Raw genomic sequence first — 20,047 nt, 5'->3', positions numbered from 1 at the left:
CAGTTTGGGAATAGAACAAATCCATCACTTCTTAACTAAGTGACCTAGTTGGTCACCTCTTCATTCTTCAGCTCCTCATCTGTAAATGAGGGATGAAAAATGACTTGTAGTATTAAGAAGAATAAAATTATAAAAGTAGAGCCTGGAACATATTAGGTACTCAGAAAAAAAAAAAAAGCAACTATTATTACGTACCAGGTTCTACAACAGGAGGTAGGAATTACATATGAGAATATTTTCTGTTCTCTAGAGGGTTTGTAATGAAGTCAGGCAGTTAAGAAGACCTACCTTAAAAAAGACAAGTCAATATGTGTTCCACTCATTCATGGATTCAATCATTTAAACCACATGGAGTTCAGTATAATTTATATATATCAGGGGTCTGGAATCAAAAAGACATGGTCCCTTTTTCCAAGGAATTTAAATTCTAGTTGGGAGACAGTGTGAAAAAATGTGTATAGTATGATTTTTGGTACAATAAAAAGCTATAATAAATTCTGTAACAGGGAATAAAGGGAGAGGTACAGAGATGGCCTGACCCAATAGGCAGCATTTTAGAAAATTTAAAAGATCACTAAGCATATTCCAGAAATGTACTCACTGGCTGTGTGATATTGGACAAGAAACTTTACTTCTCTGAGCTTCAGTTTCCCCATCTGCAAAGCAAAGATGATAATGACATCCACTTCACAGAGTTGCTTTAGAGATAAATCCAGTAATATATATAAAGTTCCTAGCTCAGCCTAGACCATAGTAAGCACTCAGTAAATGTTAACTAGGTACCAAAATTAGGAGACTGAGTGTTCTAGACCCCCATGGCTAGCACATAGCAGCCCATTATTTGTCTAGGGAAAGAAGAGAAGGAGGAAAAGGAGGACAGAAGGAAGAAAGGGCTGCAGGCACACATGGAAAGGAGCATATCCAATTGTAGAACTTTAAATGATTGTTCCAAAATGCTGGACTACATAGGGTTGGCTGGTGGTAGACAGCTGGGGCTGGGGGACAAGACAGGGCTTAAGCCAGATCACATACTGTTTGTCTGCCCTGCACACTGTGGGGCAGAGAGATACCATAACCTGACCTGTTGATTTAAAAAGAACTCTTTGGAACTTTAGTGGAAGATGATTGAGAGAAATAAAATGAAAGGCAGGGAGTCTAGCTTAAAAAATGTTGTGCACTATTTTAAACAAGAGATAAGGCTATTTGCCAGAACTACAACTTCATGTCAAGAGAGACATGATGTGGAAATTAAGAAAGGGGCACAGACTTAGGGCAGGTCTGCATCTGAGTTTCTTTCTTGGGTGAGTGGAACAATGGTGATTTTGCCCAGATAGAAAATTCAGAATTTCCTTATACCCTATTCTTACTGTTACATATAAAGAGAAGATTTGATGCTACAAGCTACCCTGTATCTAAGAAACAAGACCACCACAACTGAAGGCAATGGCAAGAACCCACCACTGTAATTGCCTGGGGTCCTCATGTCAAAAGTAATTAATTACAAGAAGTGTCATTCATTTTAAATGCTTATCTTAAAAGTTTTCATGTTACCCAAGTAAGATCGGATTTGTTTAAAAAAAGAAAAACATAAGAACCCTGGGGACTTGACTCAATATCATATTGTTTCTTCATACAAAGTTTATGGAGAAACTTGTTAAAACTATTGAATATAGCCTTGGCTGAAGGAATCTATTTATATACATAGTTAAAGGGAGCAGCAGACAGAATTCCCACAGGGCCCCAGTGGTGGGGAAAGGGCTGGGAAGACCGTAAATCAGAACCTTCCTAATGTTCACTGTAGGAATAGGATAATATATGAGTCAGAAAGCAAAAAAAGATTTATGAAGGCTTTAAATTACTTCCTAACCTGGCCTGCACATGAGTCTTGAGACTCTGAGAAGAAAATTGAAAATAGTTGGAACGTTCTTCAATAAGTTCACTGTAGCACAACAAATACCAGTTTACAAAAACTTGTAAAAAAGTAGATATTCAGGTTTAAGAGACATAGGGTTCTTGGGGGGAGGTCACCACAAAGGATTGTGATCTGACATGTGCTTTTAGTTTCCTTTTTCATCTAAGTGTCTTCTTCAGATGACTGAGACAGACCCCAAGGGTCATATGTGACATATGTATTATACTGTTGAGCAACAGAATTTATGTTGTGGTTATGATTTGACATATGAACCCATTCAGGTTTTTTATTAAAATTACAAAATGAGCAATTATATCATGTTTTGATTATTTACTTATTAATAGTCAATTCTCTAATTTACTTGAAAAACTAGAATTATAATTTAAATAGTTATTGCTATTTGACTCTCATTCAGTCGTTGATTGCAAGTCTACTATTTATGCATTGCTCAGTATTGGAAGGGTGAATAAATAAAAAGCAGTCCCTGCTTTTGTGGAGCTTAAAGTCTATTGAGGGAAGCAACTATACATAAAAATAACAAAAATAATAAAAATTATTATATGAGCAATGAAAGAAATAACTGGGTGATATGAGAGAAAATGAAGGGATCATACTTAGATCTGTTCATGAGGAAAAGTCATTCTGAGAAAAGTCATACAAGATTAAGTCTCAAAACTAAGCATTAGCCAACCATGGTCTTGGAGGAGGATATTCTAGTAGAGGGAACCGTGTCATAAAGGCCCTGGGGGAGAAGACATTCTAGGGAAGGAATTTAGAGATGGGATGGAGGCCAGATAATAAAAGGCATTTTAGGTTAGAGATTTTGAATTTTATTTTGTGTGAAAGCAGAAGCCATTGGATGATTTTAAAATAAAGAAATACCATGATCAGATTTATAAGTTTTATAATTTTGGATTGTAAATTTAAAAACATATTTCTCAGAGGAGTTAAGTGACATTACAAAGATCTTTAGTTGACTGTGAAGTCACTTGTATTATAGATCAAATTATGTTCCTTTAAGAACTTCGTATATCAGCTTATATATGTATAGTGCTATATAAATAATCTTATAAATCAATAGGAAAGACAGTCTAATGGGAAAAACAAGAAAAAGTCATGAAATGATTTTTTTTAATTTGCAGAAAAGTTAAATTCAGTAGTAACTGGGGAAAATGTAAACCCAAATAGCAATGAAGTATTATTTTTTTATCTAACCAACTGTTAAAAAAATTTATTTGGTAATAGCAAATGTTGGCAAGGACTTGGAGCTATATGCACAGTCATCCAGTGCTAGTAAGTACATAGATGGTAAAACTATTCCAGGTTTTTATCCGTATCTATTAAAATAAATGTATATAACCTATAACCTAGAAATTCCACCTCTAGGCATAGACCCCAGTGTTATACTCAGATATTTGCTCAAGCATGAATATATAATGATAGTATCCACTGCAACATTGTTTGTACTAGCAAAACATGTATCAGTCCACTAAGCGCATGTTTAAATTATGGTACTTTGATGTTACAGAATACTTGGCAATAGTTAAAAATTATGTTAGATATATATTACTAACATGGATAGATTGTTCAAAGGAGTGAAAAAAGTAAGCTCCAGAAGCAGGTATATAGTGGAATTGCACTTATGTCAACACACACACACAAATTATATTTATATGTATATGTATATTTATGTATGTGAATATATGTAGTTTTTTTAAACAGGTGCACATGTATGTGAAACCAAAGAAAGAGTTCTGGCATGAACTGTCTTTTATATATAATATTTAATATATATATTATATATAATATTTTTATAAAGTACTAAATAATTAATGTTCTGTTGTTTTTATTCTTGTCTGTAATAAAATGAGTCAGCTAAATCCATTCAAATACAAAATAATTTTTTATTCTGTCTTACTCAGTGTGCAGAAGTAATCATTTACCTGTACTTTGAGTTTTAAGAAAAGAATTTAGGGTTGGCTATGTGCATATTGCTGACTTTTTGGCTATTTTCTTACATATTTTTTTCTTGCTAAAAATTCAGTATTTGAGGAATTGGAGTCTTTAAGATAATTGGGAAATCAGGGTTATCCTGAAGTCCTATTTTTATTTCTAGCCTTATTAATCAAGTCTTTTAAAAAATATTCATCACTATTATACAAGTGATTCCTTTGCTACTGCTATTTTCAAAGAGGCCTTAACCAACCTCTTTGACCTCAGCCGCAGCAACTTCTTACTGTACACATCTTCAAAGGCAAGGGAAATAAAAGCAAAAATGAACTATTGGAACCTCATCAAGATAAAAAGCTTCTACAGAGCAAAGGAAACAATCAACGAAACTAAAAGGCAACCAACAGAATGGGAAAAGATATTTGCAAATGACATATTGGGTAAAGGGTTAGTATCCAAACTCTATAAAGAACTTAACAAACTCAACACCCTAAAAACAAATAATCCAGTGGAGAAACGGTCAGAAGGTATGAATAACCACTTTTCCCAAGAAGACATCCAGATGGCTAACAGACACATGACAAGATGTTTAACATTGTTCATTATCAGAGAAATACAAATCAAAACCGCATTGAGATACCACCTCACACCAGTCAGAGGGGCTAAAGTTAACAACTCAGGAAACAACAGATGTTGGCAAGGATGTGGATAAATGGGAACCCTTTTGCACTGTTGGTGGGAATGCAAACTTGTGTAGCCACTCTGGAAAACAGTGTGGAGGTTCCTCAAAAAATGAAAATAGAACTACCCTGTGGCCCAGCAATAACACTACTAGGAATTTATACAAGGGATACAGGAGCGCTGATTCATAGAGGCACATGCACCCCCAATGTTTATAACAGTGCTATCAACAATAGCTAAATTATGGAAAGAGCCCAAATGTCCATCAACTGATGAATAAAGAAGATGTGGTATATATATATATATATATATATATATATATATATATATATATATATACATACATACACACACACACACACACACACACACACACACAATGGAATACTACTTGGTGATGAAAAAGAATGAAATGTTGCCATTTGCAATAACGTGGATGGAACTGGTGGGTATTATGCTAAGTGAAATAAGTCAGAGAAAGACAGATATCATGTTTTCATTCATATATGGAATTTGAGAAACTTAACAAAAGACCGTAGGGGAAAAGAAGGAAAAAAAATAGTTCAAACAGACAGGGAGGCAAACCGTAAGAGACTCTTAAACACAGAGGACAAACTGAGGGTTGATGGGGGTGGGGGGCTGGGAGCAGGAAACATGAGTGATGGGCATTAAGGAGGACACTTGCTGGGATGAGCATGGGGTGTTGATGTAAGTGATGAACCACGGGAATCTACTCCTGAAGCCAAGAGTACACTGTACATACTGTATGTTAGCAAACTTGACAATAAATTATGTTGAAAAATACATAAATAAAATGTTAAAAATTGGACTTGCAAAATTTAAAAAAAAAAAAAAAGGAAGCCTTCCTTTACCATTTTCTTCTTGCTACCTCCTTGAAAGCAGCACGTTGTCTTGTGAATTGGTGGCAGCACAGTGATCGGCCTCCTTTCAGGCATTAAACTCTACGGTTGAGGATCTTTGACTTAGCAGCTTCTCTGAACTTTTATCCTGCAGGATACACAGGTGCCCAGTGTGAGACTCACATCAATGAATGCAACAGTAACCCCTGCCACTCTGGTGGGGCGTGTGTGGAGCTGTCCTCAGAGAAACAATACGGACACGTTGCTCAGCTGCCTTCTTCATTCAGCTACCCTGAAGCCTCAGGTTATGTTTGTATCTGTCCCCCTGGACTCACAGGTGAGGACAAGGGGAGGGGAGATGCCTTGACTTTTTAGCACTTTATGGCAGATCATGCATTTAACCAAATGGTGTAATAGCAGTAAGATCCGTGCTGTATAAACTCTGCTGCTATGGTGCAAAGGGTCCCCCTTGTGGGCATGAAAAACAGCGTATTTCATAAATCATAATTCTTCAAATCATGAGGAAAATGTTAAAAATAAGGATAAAAGAGGCGTATAAAGGGGAAATATTTTTTATGCATTATACTGGGAATCGGAGCCTGACTCAAATCCTTTACTTTGTAAACAGAAAATGTTGAAATTTTTATGTTGCTAAATTTTATAATGATGCTAACTTTTTGTGTTATTCATATTTGCCTGTAAAAGGTTAATGCACTTATTTATATTTACACTGAGAACAATTATCTAGTCTCAAGGAATATTCCTCCCCTACTTTATAGCTAACGTTGTTCATGTATGTCAAATGTAAACGATTTTATCTTTCTCTTCTGCGGAACATTCTTACGCTGAAACCCAGAGGAGGCTTGCGTGTGTGTTTCCCAATGAGCACTTGTGTTTGTGTCTGCTTCCGTGTTCTGAACATTTTCAGAAGTTTGAAGGCAGTCTCCATATTTGGTAATGAGTAGCGGCTGACCTACTACTGCATAGACACCACTGAGAAAACTAATTACAATCTAACTTTTCCATCTTACTCCTTTTTCAATAGATTAATTGATACCTGAGGAAAACATTTAGGTTGTTATTGAGGATTTCTGAAAAAAGTAAATAAGGAATAAGAAAACAAGGGAAAATTTTCACTTATTATTTTCACTTACTGTTCCCTTTTAGAGTTTCAGTTGCGAAGTTTAATGATCTTTGATTCATGGCACTGTTTGTTGTAAGTTTGCTATAGAAGACATTTCCTTAATCACTGTCCCCTCTATGAGAACACATAGGAGAAAAATCTCCCCAGTGTCAATGTCAGGAGAAGTAATATTTTTCCTGAACAACTTCTACCTTGCATGATTTTTCCCTTAGTAAAAAGCATGCAAAAAAAATCTTGATAAAAAGCATGAAATAAATTGTGGAATGCATCATATTTGCCAATCATACAGTCTGCTAGAAATCTTATCAGCCAATGTGAGTTCTATAAGCATACAGTTTTTTTCTGGAATATATTTATGTATTTACCTTACCTGGGATTATTTAACTTTCCTATTTCTTATAGATGCCTTTTTTTTTCTTATTTTTTTAAAAAAAATATTTGATCTTGGTATAGTATATGTATTTTTGTCAGCTATTTTAAATTCTTCTTGAAACAGGTTAGGGGAGTTATAAATTTTTTCAATGTTACATTTAGGGCTATAAAGAGGAAATTATATCGAAGTTAGAGGCCATTGTAAATATTGCCTCATTAGACAAAAGGACATAATTGACCAATGAATCTGCAGATCCAAACAGGAGAGGCACTTGAATGTTCTGGAAAAGTGTGTTGGCCTCAATTTTTGACAAGCTGCCAAGAATGACTATATGAATAAAGAAGTCGTGGCTGTCCCAAATCTCTATGGCTTAATGAAATCAGTTATTTTTCACAGATGTAAATTCCAAAAATGGGTTCTCATGATCAGTTGTCCTCTAAATGGTGATTCAGGGTCATAAGCTCTTCTCTCTTTTTTTCCATCTTCAAAAATGGTTTCCAAGTTTCTCATGCTCTTCTGCAGCAAGCCACTACAGGAGGAAAGAAAATGGAGCATGGCATCTAGGTTTTTAGGGACCAATACCAAATGCAGTGGCTATCTCTTCTATTCATATTTCACTGGTCAGATTTAGTCATATGACCACATTTAACTACAGCACAGACTGAAAAAATCTAGTTTTGTTGTGTACTTAAAGAGAAGAGAGATTTCGTGAGGAATTATCCACTTGGTCTTCTCATTCTCTTGATAATGCCTTTCCTAAAGCAGAAGTTTTAAATTTTAATAAGTTTATTAAATTTAATAAGTTTATTAAATTTAATAAGTTTATCAATTATTTCTTTCATGGATCATGTCTTTAGTATTGTATCTAGAAAGTCATCAACTTACCTAAGGGTATCTAGGTTTTCTCCCATGTTATTTCCAGACATTTTATAGTTTTGCATTTTAGATTTAGGTTTGCAGTCCATTTTGAGTTAATATTTGTGAAGGGTGTAAGGTTTTTATCTAAATTCACTTTTCCGTATGTAAATGTTCAGTTGTTCCCCTGCCATGTATTGAAAAGACTATCTTTTGTTCCTCCATGCACTGAAAAGACTATTGCTTTGCTCTTTGTATGTGATCAATCGACTGTATTTACATACGTTTATTTGCAGGCTATCTGTTCTGTTCTATTTATTTATTTGTGTATATTTTGCCAATACCACATGTGGTTACTGTCTGGAAGTCTTGAACTTGGGTAACGTCAGTTCTCCAGTTTTTTTCTCTTTCAGTATTGTGTGTTGTATTCTGGGTCCTTTGCCCATTCACATAAACTTTAGAATCAGTTTGTTCATATTTATGAGGTTATATGCTGGAATTTTGGTTGGGATTGCATCAAGTTGGGGTGAACTAATAATCTTGAAAATATTTAATCTTTGTATCCATGAACATGGGACATTTCTCCACTTATTTATTTCTTTTTTGATATCCTGTATCAGAGATTTGTCGTTTTCCTCATATAGATTTGGTACATATTTTGTTAGATTTATACCTAAGTATTCCATTTTTGAGGTGCTAATGTAAATGTGTTGTTAATTTTGAATTCCACTTGTTCATTGCTGTTATACAAGAAAGCAATCAACTTTTGTATATTAACCTTATCCCCTGCAGCTTTGCTATATGGGCTTGTTAGTTCTAGGAATTTTTTTTTTTGGTCAGTTCTTTCAGATTTTCTTTTTTTTTTTAAATATGAAATTTACTGCTCCTGCCTTTTAAAAAGTTCATGTTTGCATGGTGTATCTTTTTCCATCCTTATACTTTCAACCCATACTTGTAATTGCTTTTGAAATGAATTTCTTATAAACAGTATATTAAACACACATTGTAGGGTCAGCTTTTTAAAAAAATTATCTTGTCAATTTCTGCCTTTTTAATTAGTGTAAGTAATCATTGATATGTTCATGTTGAAGTATCTCATTTTCTTATTTTGTTTTCTTCTGGATTCCCTTGTTTTTCTTTCCTTGCCTTCCTGTGGGTTACTTGACCGTTTTTCAGGATTTCATCTTGATTTATTTATAGCACTTTTGGGTATATTGTTTTGTGTAGTTTCATGGTGGAGGTTCTGGGTATTACAGCCTATTGGTATTAACATTAACACTTTGACTGAAATAGAGGGACTTTATTTCCATTTAGATTTCTTTATCTTTCCCATTTCAGAATATCATTGTCTTGAAGATCAGATGGTATTATAGTTCTTGTTTTAATCACTACATATAATTTAGAAAACTCGTGCAGAGAATTGACAGTTCTTTTCTTTCAGCATTTGAAAAAATATACACCATTTCATTCTAAATCAGAATCTGAATCACAATCTAAATCACAATCTAAATCAGAAATCTGGTGTCACTGAAATTGGTGTTGCCATATAGGTAATGCATCATTTCTCTGGATGCTTGAAGAGAAAACACATGGTAGTGATAATACCTTCAACTTTGTCTTTAGCTTTCAGAATTTTATTTATGATGTGTTGGTGTCAGTTTATTTGAGTTTGTTCTATTTGGGTTTCATTCAGCTTTTCAAATCTGTGGGTTTATATCTTTTGCCAAATATAGGAAGTCTTTATTTCAAGAGAATTTTTAATTGCTTATTAAATCATTTTGTGATGATTTATTTAAAATCCTTGTCAAATAATTTCAACATCTGATGCAGCTCAGTGTTGATGCCAGTTTATTTTCTTTTCTCATTCAGTTAGTGGTTTTTCTGGTTCTTGGAATGATGGATGATTTTCAGTTGAATCCTTGACATTTTGGATGTTATGTTAGGAGATTCTGAGTCCTATCAGAATTAAAAAAAAAAATTAGCAGGCAGTGATCTGCTTAGTTTTGGAAAATAGTCCTGACCTACTTTGGTGGGCTATGGGTCCAATGATAAGTTAAATTTCAGAGCTGTTACATTGTTATTATTTTGGTCTATTTTGTTCATGTGGTGCCACAGGGCTCCCACTGGCCTCTGCTAAGGATATAAATGACACAAATTTATTTTTTATACATCTGTAAAAGTTTACAGTTCTATCACTTATTAGATTAAAACATTTTTTTCTATCATGGTAAAAAATGCAACTCTTTATAATACATTTAGTGACAGATCACCATTCAAAGAAACCACTGGAGTTGTTAAATATAGCTACAAACTATTCTTTTTTTTTTTTTTAATTTTTTTTTCAACGTTTATTTATTTTTGGGACAGAGAGAGACAGAGCATGAACGGGGGAGGGGCAGAGAGAGAGGGAGACACAGAATCGGAAACAGGCTCCAGGCTCTGAGCCATCAGCCCAGAGCCCGACGCGGGGCTCGAACTCACGGACCGCGAGATCGTGACCTGGCTGAAGTCGGACGCTTAACCGACTGCGCCACCCAGGCGCCCCCAAACTATTCTTTTTTATTATAATTAAGGATGTGTTTGTTACTCTTCACTATATATAGAGTTACCTTCTGTGTTGAAAATGGTTATGGTTGCATATGCAATGTAATTTTCTAACTTTTTTATAATTAAAAAGTGAAATATACTAGAGTAGAAATTAACTCAGAGCCCCAGAAGACAATATGCAGGGAGATAGAAATAAAGAGAGCTTGCGGTTAGGGAAAGTGAGAAATAGTGAAAACAAGGAGGCAGAGAATTCTGGTGACAAGATCCAAGCCCCTCTGAAGGAAGACTAGCTTTTATCCGTGGCTTCTCTGGGAATTCCAACAAGTACAGCAAGTTATCATGGCCCAGAGAGACCAAAAGTCTCATTCAATGTTATAATTGAGAAAAATATGAAGATCCATTTAGGTATTTTAATGACTTGGAAACTCATGGGTCTGGTTGCAATAGTGGTTACTATCCTCTAATTCCCCAAAATCATTAAATAAAATTTCCTTGGCAAAATGTCTTCACATACTGTCATGACTGTTTTGTCCCCATAGCTGCGGCACTCAAATTGAAATAATAATGGTGCATAAACACTTGATTTACAGGTCGATGCATTTGTTTAAACCCACATAGTCACATAATTTTAGTGGTAAGTTAAATAAACCTATAATCAAAGAAAGCCTGTCGTTGCATAACACTGTTCAGTCCATTCCAAAATCAGTAAATTAACTTTATTTTGTATGACCATCCTTGACCGTTACTGGAAGGAATGTTGGCTGCTTCTTTCTATTATGTTTTAGCTTTCCAGTTTGGGGCAATGGACTCAGTTCTAGGGATATAATAATGAAAATACATGATCTCTTCCCCCCAAAAGTGGAAAAACCATGATGAAAAAGATGCACAAAAATACAAGGCAGTGTCATAACTGCCTCAGCGAAACCATAAAAAGATACAGACAGATCAGAAGAGATGACCTATTTATGCTATTTTTGTCACATACAATTTATTAGAAGTTACAAGAATCCAAATGACTTGGTAAGTTAGCATTTTTTAATACAAAGGACCATGTTAGTTTAAAGATTAAGACAGGATCCCATGACCTGTGTGCTTATCCTTGAAGCGTCCTGTTCTAACCAACCAAGCTAAATTGGAAACAATTGACTAAAGTTTGTAATGTTAACATTTTGTTTCTGTTTATCAAAATATGGTAGTGATAATACCCTTAACAAGTTTCCCAACTGTCTCATAAAGCAAGTCCAATTTTCCATTCTAAATTTCACTCCCAACTCCAATTAGCATTTACTCCAACTAAAAGCAACACCATCACTGGTCTCTGGAATGCTACATTATTGCCTCTGAGGCTGGGATTTATTCTGCTTCACCCATCTGCTCTCTGCGTGGAAAGAATTGAGGAGTGCAGCAGGGGATCTTGTGAAGTCCTGGCTTCAAACCTCAGGCAGAAATAGCGGGGTTTTTAACAATAAACACCCCGATGAGAGCCACCTGGCAAAGTGACTGTCTACAGGAGCTCTCAATTCTCAGGTTCATCTGCTTCAAGCACAATGTTACTAAAAATGAAGCATTCACTTTTCCTTAAAAATTAAAACCTGTCACTTTACCTAAATCCAACTGAAATCGGCATATAGAGCCAAACATGTAGCATTGAAAGTGTCACGTATTCATGAAGTATTGAGGTATATGGGACAGTTGATATCTCCTGTCTAAAGAGAGATTTTTCAATAAGATTTGTTCATTTGCTGACTTTATGTTTTAGGCTTATTGTTGTTCTGAGAGATTCATTGTTTTTCTTACTTACAATTTTAATTTTGAGAGTTCAGGTCCTAAATAACTTAAATATATTTGATACACATATAAGACTATTATTCTAAAAGATCAAGTGTTGCTTCAGTTTTTACTTACTTAATAAAATGTGTATTAATATTTCCAATAGATTCATCTAATTCACTTCCTCTGCCTTTGTTATGCATATTAACCTCTATACAGAAAAACTGTTTGTATTGTGTATGAGCACATTTTTGCTTGAACTACTTTTGGTTTTGCTATGGTAACTACAATAATTAGGAAAAGTGTGCCACCTCCTTGTACATAGATTAATTTTGAAAATCATGTTTTTGTACTTACTACCCGTGCTCTACTAAGATATTATAGCTAGTAGGAAAATGTAACGGCTATGATTTGGTAAACCAAATTTAGAACAAATACAGAGAATGGGCATATCTGTGGTACCCTAATGACAGAGATAGATAACCATGCCATCAAGGGTCTTGGCTACTTTACAGGTAAGCATCATTTTGTTGACTTGAAGTCAAATGACCTAAGGAAAAGCTCTCAAATGAATAATCAGTAGACAGATGCCAACTCTCCAAATCAAATATTCTGGCCATGTATTAGAAAAAGATTAATTTTCTAAAACAAAGGAATAACACCATTATAAATTCTTCACTAGGAAATTCGTAATTCAATTCTCAATAATTCACATTGTTATAGGTTATAGGTGCTGTCCTTGCAACTTCAAGGACCTGAATGGTACATTTTCATGTTGAAATCCTATTTTCCTGTGAGAGGTATGGGCTACCACCATTTAAAAAAGCTGTAAGGTCAGTAACATGTTCTAATCATATAAAGGTGTTTGTTAGTGCAAAAAATTGGACAAAATGTTCAGAGAAGAGGGTGAAGATGCTAGGATATGTGCTTGCAGTGGACCATCATATGCAAACCCTCATATGACATCATCACCTGCATGTTTGCTTCCTGTGAGGGTGGCCATATTGACACCACATGTCATTTTCTAGCTGCCCAAGATCCCCCAAAGTTTCTTTAAGCATGGCAATCGTTGGGAAGAACAATATTAGTGACCTTCACCTGACCTAATCAATGGTTACAACCCTTATACCGAAGTTCACTGCTGTAGTTGTTTAGAGTCTGCCTTCTGACAGTAACGCAGAAGACACTTAAGAAAGACCTTTCTCCCCCACCCCCGCTTCCTTCTCCCCAACCATCTTCAAATTACATTCACCTGGAATTTTACTTGAGCCCTGAGCAGCTCAGGTCCCAGTCCTAGGGAAAGTATTCAAAGCCTTAGATCAACCAAATCTCTTACAGAAGAGTCGGATCTCTTTTTACTCAAAAGAGATTATTATACCTGCTCTTGGTAAAAACCACTCCTACTTCTGTAGTGATCCTATTCACCTCCTCCTAGACGTTACATAAGAATTCCTGAAAAGTATGTAATCATAATTGACTATAACTTACTCTAAAGTCTCTTAGAAGTAATCTCACCATGACCTACAGGTGAACATACCTCAGTCTCCTCTAGATGCCCCAGCACCCAAGTCCCTTCATGCCAGGTCCACTGGGCCTCGGTCTCTTATGCCAAAATGCTCTGTGCATTGCCTAATTTCACCCAATTTCCCACCTTTTTCTGGACTGCCCACTATGTGCTAAAGATCCCAAGCATTATTATTAAGCTCAGTTACCAATAACCTTAAGCTCTTGTCCAAACATTTCTTTCACCTACTTGCTTTAGCTGAAATCCAGCTATCTTCTCAGGATACTATTTCTTCTGCAGCTCTCTCACATGGAGGCAGTTTTCTGTTCTCCCAAATCCCAGTTAACTGGTCCTGAAAATAAGCTACATGTCCCTGTCATTTCATTGTTACTTCTAGGCAGTCGTTCCTCTCTCTTCATTCAAACGCTCAACTTATTTTAAAGCCTGTGTCTTTGGATGATGCCACCTACTTCCTGTCCTCACTGCAACCTTCTTCCTTCCTCCTGGTACCTTCCCCTCCATCACTGAAGATCTTAGTATTGTACTTTTATCATTCTCAGAGGCTTCAACACCCATGCAGAAAGTCCATGCACCCATTATGTCCCATTGGCCTACTTATTTCTAAACACCATGACTGCCACCCCACAACTTCTACTTACCCTATGATCACAGTTTTTTCATCACCAGTAACCTCACTAAAAAACAAAAACAAAAAACAAACAAAAACCAAAAAAAACCTCACTTTCAATCATTCTATTCTCTAACCATAACCTCTATTTTTTCCAGTTCTCTTAACTCCAAGACTTTTTTCATTGTTCCTAGTCAATTGTTCTAATATTTTTTTCTTTACTAATTACCTCATTCCTTATCCCAGCTTGGATTTCATAGTCTAATCCTATAATTATTCCCTTGCATATACTGTCAGCAACCCTGACCCTGTCTCTCTCCATTGCACTTACCTGGCAAAAGTACTCTTATGATTAGACCTAACACTCGACCTTCTCCACATCTACAAGCAATTTGAATGTGGCTGGAGAAAATCTCACAAGTCACCCACTGCACTGATGAGTATCACTTTAAATTTATGACCCACATCTCAAGGAGGGCCTTAGCACTAGAAAACAATCCTTTGGAAGTTCCACTTCCCAAAATGACCTTTTATACTTTCTTTTCCTTCAAACTTCCAATACTCCCTTCTTTGTTACTCTAAGTTGATTTTCAGATTTCTGATTTCAGTCAAAGAAGAACTACCTGATCTTCTCTCTACTAAACCTATTGTTGGATCTGAGATTTGATTTCATCCTAATTACAAGCTCGTAACTTAGTATGTGAATGCTTCATGGATGCTGGCAGAAGACATAAGACTTTTGAGTCACAAAAAAAAGGCCCACACAACAAACAGCATGAGCATCAGATTTACCTCAATTGCTCTTGCACACAAGTCCCACAGAGTTGACACTATATATATGGACCAGACGAGTATGACAGAGGCACAACTGAAGAACACTGAGATGGGGAATCCAGTTTTTATAGAAAGCAGTATGGAGCCTACTCTTTGAGAGCGAGACATTACTTCATCCTTCACATTAACTTGCAGTCAAACCAACCCCAAGGAATGACCTGGGGCCATACAGTCAGGGCCATGCATTCTTGGCATTCTTAGCAAGAGCCTGCAAGGATACACAGGCCCATGATGGATTGCTTCTTCCAGCAAACCATCCCATTGCCATACGCGTTCTTGGCTAAACTTGATTTTTCATATGAATATGCCACTCTATTAGCCACCCTGATTAATTGGACTGTCAGAGATTGGGACCAAATCTGTTTTATTTGCCTCATACAACGGATACTGTCGGGGTGCCTGGGTGGCTCAGTTGGTTGAGCATCCGACTTCGGCTCAGGTCATGATCTCACAGTTCGTGAGTTCGAGCCCCGCGTTGGGCTCTGTGCTGACAGCTCAGAGCCTGGAGCCTGCTTCTGATTCTGTGCCTCCCTCTCTCTCTGCCTCTCCCCTGCTCATGCTCTGTCTCTCTCTCTGTCTCAAAAATAAATAAAACATTAAAAAAAATTTTTTTTAATGGATACTGTCAACAAGACTCTAAGCAATAGGATAAGGTCAGCATGTAATATTGACTTCAGTTCTACTCCCCAAGTTCCTGAACTCAGCAAACGGAGTAAATCCCAGGGAAGCCATTATTTCAGATAGCCAAGATATAGTCTAAAGCCAGTCTGTGACTTATGCAAGGGTGTTTAGACCCACCTGGCAATTCTTTGACGTCATTACTAATAATCTCTGGGGTAATAGATGAGTAACCCTCACTCTCCAAGGAAAAGCATTCTTTCACATACAAATATATAATACAGAGGAACACACTTCACTCCAGTTTGGAAATTGTTGCTAAACTTGATTTAGATCATGGTTATGTTGGTTTGGTTAATGTGGTACATTGGGCAGTGTCACTGAGTAGTTGCAGCCTTGGTTACTATGTATGACAACTCAAAGCTGCTTGGGCATCAGGAGGAGCATATAAATTTGCATTATTAGGATTGATACAATATTATAGGTGTCCATCTGTTTGTACACATCCAAGGTTGAGAAGGGGACAGGTTTAGGAATGCCATCGGTGGTGTCAGGCATGGCAGAGTAGTTTAGGATCTCCAGGACTACAGAGTTTTTATAGCATGTCGACAAATCCAGTAGTGAAATAAGTTGTCAACTACAGATGCTGCTGGATTCAGTTAGACCATGTTATTGTTTTCCAGTCGTCAATGCTGGGTCTAAGGGACAAGGAGAGTATAAATTTCCACCTTCCCCTGAACCACCTAGAGTCTAAAGTGTCCTACCTTCAAGTGCTGATTGTTGTTCTCCCTTTCATGGCTATGTAACTGATGTGTTCCCTCCTTGCAGCTATATCATTACCTTTTCTCCAAATATCTGCTTGAACCAGTACCTTTCAGTGAAAGGAGTCAAGTATAAATATGAAAAGGTCATTTAAAAAATTTGCAGTGGTACATTATATTTTTCAAATTGGTGCAAGTGGGCCACTGTAAAAATTGGTGGCCAGTATTTTCAACCAAGTGGTCATTCTCTTTATGATCTAGGACCATGTTAGTTCAATAAAAGAATCCAGGTAGCTGAATCAAAGTCTCAATTCCTTAGTCTCCCCTTTAGGTGAGTTGCCACTCAGAGTATATACAAACCAAGGTGGCCTGGTTATTAATGGTAGGGGCAGAATCATGAATTTTCAAAGGAATCTATATGACCTTTCACCCTTTTCATTCTGATCATTGCCTAGGAGGTGGCCTACACGAGATAATTCTTTTCTGGTGATGGCTGTGTTTTGTGGCCTGCCTCAATAAAGTATGTGGACCAGGAAGAGGTAAAGGAGATATAGTCAAAAATCTTCTGGGCTTGATTTTCCAAAAGCCTGCCTCACATCTCAGTGATGCCAGAAGTCTTACCAGAGAATGAATGATAAGCAGATATGGAATAGCTGTTGAATTTCTTGGATATCTGCCAATTGTTGGTTGGCCTTTATGAGAAAAACAACACACTCTTGTCTGGTTGTAGATAGCCTGGAAAACTGAAAATAAGAGTCAGCTGATCACACTGGAACAGCAACAATATAACCTTAAAATATGTCTATAGTGGCAAAATACCAATGTTAGTCATGCATGTGCTTAAGAGACTCTCATAGGATAGATCTATTTTTAATTTTTTGAGGAACCTCCACACTGTTTTCCAGAGTGGCTGTACCAGTTTGCATACCCTATGACCCAGCAATAGCACTGCTAGGAATTTACCCAATGGATACAGGAGTGCTGATGGATAGGGGCACTTGTACCCCAATGTTTATAGCAGCACTTTCAACAATAGTCAAATTATGGAAAGAGCCTAAATGTCCATCAAGTGATGAATGGTTAAAGAAATTGTGGTTTATATACACAATGGAGTACTACTTAGCAATGAGAAAGAATGAAATATGGCCTTTTGTAGCAATGTGGATGGAACTAGAGAGTGTGATGCTAAGTGAAATAAGTCACACAGAGAAAGATACCATATGTTTTCACTCTTATGTGGAAACTGAGAAACTTAACAGAAGACCATGGGGGAGGGAGAGGGAAAAAAAAAGTTAGAGAGGGAGAGAGCCAAACCATAAGAGACTCTTAAAAGCTGACAACAAACTGAGGGTTGATGGGGGGTGGGAGGGAGGCAGGGTGGGTGAATGGCATTGAGGAGGGCACCTGTTGAGAGGAGCACTGGGTGTTGTATGGAAACCAATTTGGCAATAAATTTCATATTAAAAAAAAGAGATTGAAAGAGACTCTCAGAGATCCAATGTACTCAATTTTCTAGAAAAATATAAGGCAGAGGAAATGCTCCATGGAATGTGGCCCCCTTCACTGAAAGACAGTTAGACCAATTTTGGCAGGAGTCACAGGCATTGGTGGCTTCTAGATCACAAACATACAGTTTTTTGCTATCGCCCATGATGGTGAATGTATTGTTTTGTCCAGTATGAGAATGGAATCCAGCAGTGATGGTGGTAATAGCAGTGATCTGGGTGGTTTAAATTTGATGAGCAGCTTGATTCTAGTCAGTCTCATTAGACAATGGGTTCTTACTATAGTCATCTGTGTGATTGAACCAGACTGTCTGATTGACAGTTGAAATTTGCTTCCATAGTTCGAGGCCCTAAAGAGGGATATCTTTAGGGATGCCTGGGTAGCTCAGTCAGTTAAGCTCCTGACTCTTGATTGCAACTCAGATCATGATCTCACACTTCGTGAGATGGAGCCCTGTGTTGGGCTCTGTGCCGACAGTGTGGAGCCTGCTTGGGATTCTTTCTTTCTCTCTCTCTCTCAGCCCCTCCCTTGCTTGTGTGCTCTCTCTCTTTCAAAATAAATAAATAAACATTAAAAAAAAAGAAGGATCTTTAATCTGTAGTCTGTTGTCTTCCAAGTGGCAGACCAGATGCCTAGGTCATTATCCATAGCCTAAGAGCTGTTTTCATAGCAAGCAGTAAGTCAGTCTGCTTTTGGTCCCAGAGAGAGATGTCACCTCAAAGTTGCTTGGTGGAAAAGAAAAAATCCCGAATATTGGCTCAGGTAAAGAATGGTCAGGTCTTGCATTCTTGGCACAGCCAGCAAGAATTTGCTGGGATCCTGAATGTTCAAGGCAGACTGACACTCTGACACCTGCCAATTTACCTGTTTTTCATTACTCACCACATCCCAGTACCTGCCCATGTTTGGACTACCTTCCATATTACACTCTCACCCAAGGCCCTCCACTCATGCATTGGGCCCTCAGTGACTCAAGGAATTTCATTTACCAATCATTTCTTCTGTATCTTGCATCATTGATTTCCACTGTATTCTAAATCACTCTCATCAACTTGGCTGTCTCCCATCTGAAATAAAAATGGTCTCTAGAATGCATCTCCAGGTGTCACCCCACTTCTCTAGGCCAACCTCTTCCAGAGAGATGTCTATACTTATTCTACTTTCTTACCCTCCCTAGCCCTCTAATGTCAAGCTGCTCCCATAGCTTCAGTGAAAACTTTCTTGTCAATAATTCCCATTGTGCCAATTCAAAGCTTAGCTTTCAGTCCTCATGTTACTTGACCTCTCGGTACCATTTTACCAGTGTTCTCTCCCATCTTCTGGGTCTAATTTCTTTATTTTACATCTGTCTCCTTTTCTTCCTACTCACTGCCATTCTGTTTCTAGGTTTTGCCTCTCTTCTTCGAAGATTCCAGGACACCATAATGGTGTTTCATTTACTCTCTTATTTTTATTTTTTTTTAACGTTTATTTATTTTTGAGACAGAGAGAGACAGAGCATGAATGGGGGGAGGGTCAGAGAGAGAGAGGGAGACACAGAATCGGAAACAGGCTCCAGGCTCTGCACTGTCAGCACAGAGCCCGACGCGGGGCTCGAACTCACAGACTGCGAGATCACGACCTGAGCCAAAGTCGGACGCTCAACCGACTGAGCCACCCAGGCACGCCTCATTTACTCTTTTAGATACTAGTTCAAATGCCACTTCTCCAGAGAGGTCTTTTTGGATTTCAGTAAATAAGATGCCCTGACTCTAGACCCCACCATATACATATACATACTCTATTTCCTTACCTTCATTAACTTCTTATTATTAATTACTACATGATTAGTGCACACATGCATGTGTGTGCATGTGCGTGCGCGTGCGCATGCGCGCACACACACGCACAAAGACACACACACACACACACACACACACACACCTGTTTATTTTTTAGCTCTCCCCTCCCAGCCCTGACTGGAATTGTCCACCATAAAAGAGGCTTTGAATGTCTTGCTGATTATATAGCTCCAGGACCTAGTCCAGTGCCTAACCCATAATAGGAGGCCCAACAAATGTCTGTCGAATATAAAAGCTAACACCATTCAGTGGAAGCTTCAGTC

General features: G+C 37.3%; 1 protein-coding gene across 1 annotated transcript in view; it reads left to right on the top strand.

The window, feature by feature from the left end:
* The window catches only part of CRB1 (crumbs cell polarity complex component 1), a 215,075-nt gene that overhangs the window by 89,812 nt on the left and 105,216 nt on the right, over positions 1-20,047 (top strand). Inside the window, exon 5 of the mRNA XM_086694610.1 lies at positions 5,558-5,740. Coding sequence (XP_086550736.1) covers positions 5,558-5,740 — 183 coding nt within the window. The remainder of the gene's footprint in view (positions 1-5,557; positions 5,741-20,047) is intronic.

Source organism: Puma concolor, chromosome E4, assembly GCF_028749965.1.
Source record: "Puma concolor isolate L17-30 chromosome E4, mPumCon1.1.hap2, whole genome shotgun sequence".
NCBI classification, from domain to species: domain Eukaryota; kingdom Metazoa; phylum Chordata; class Mammalia; order Carnivora; family Felidae; genus Puma; species Puma concolor.
Note: the sequence above shows the minus strand (reverse complement) of the source record. Positions and strands in the feature narration are given on the sequence as shown.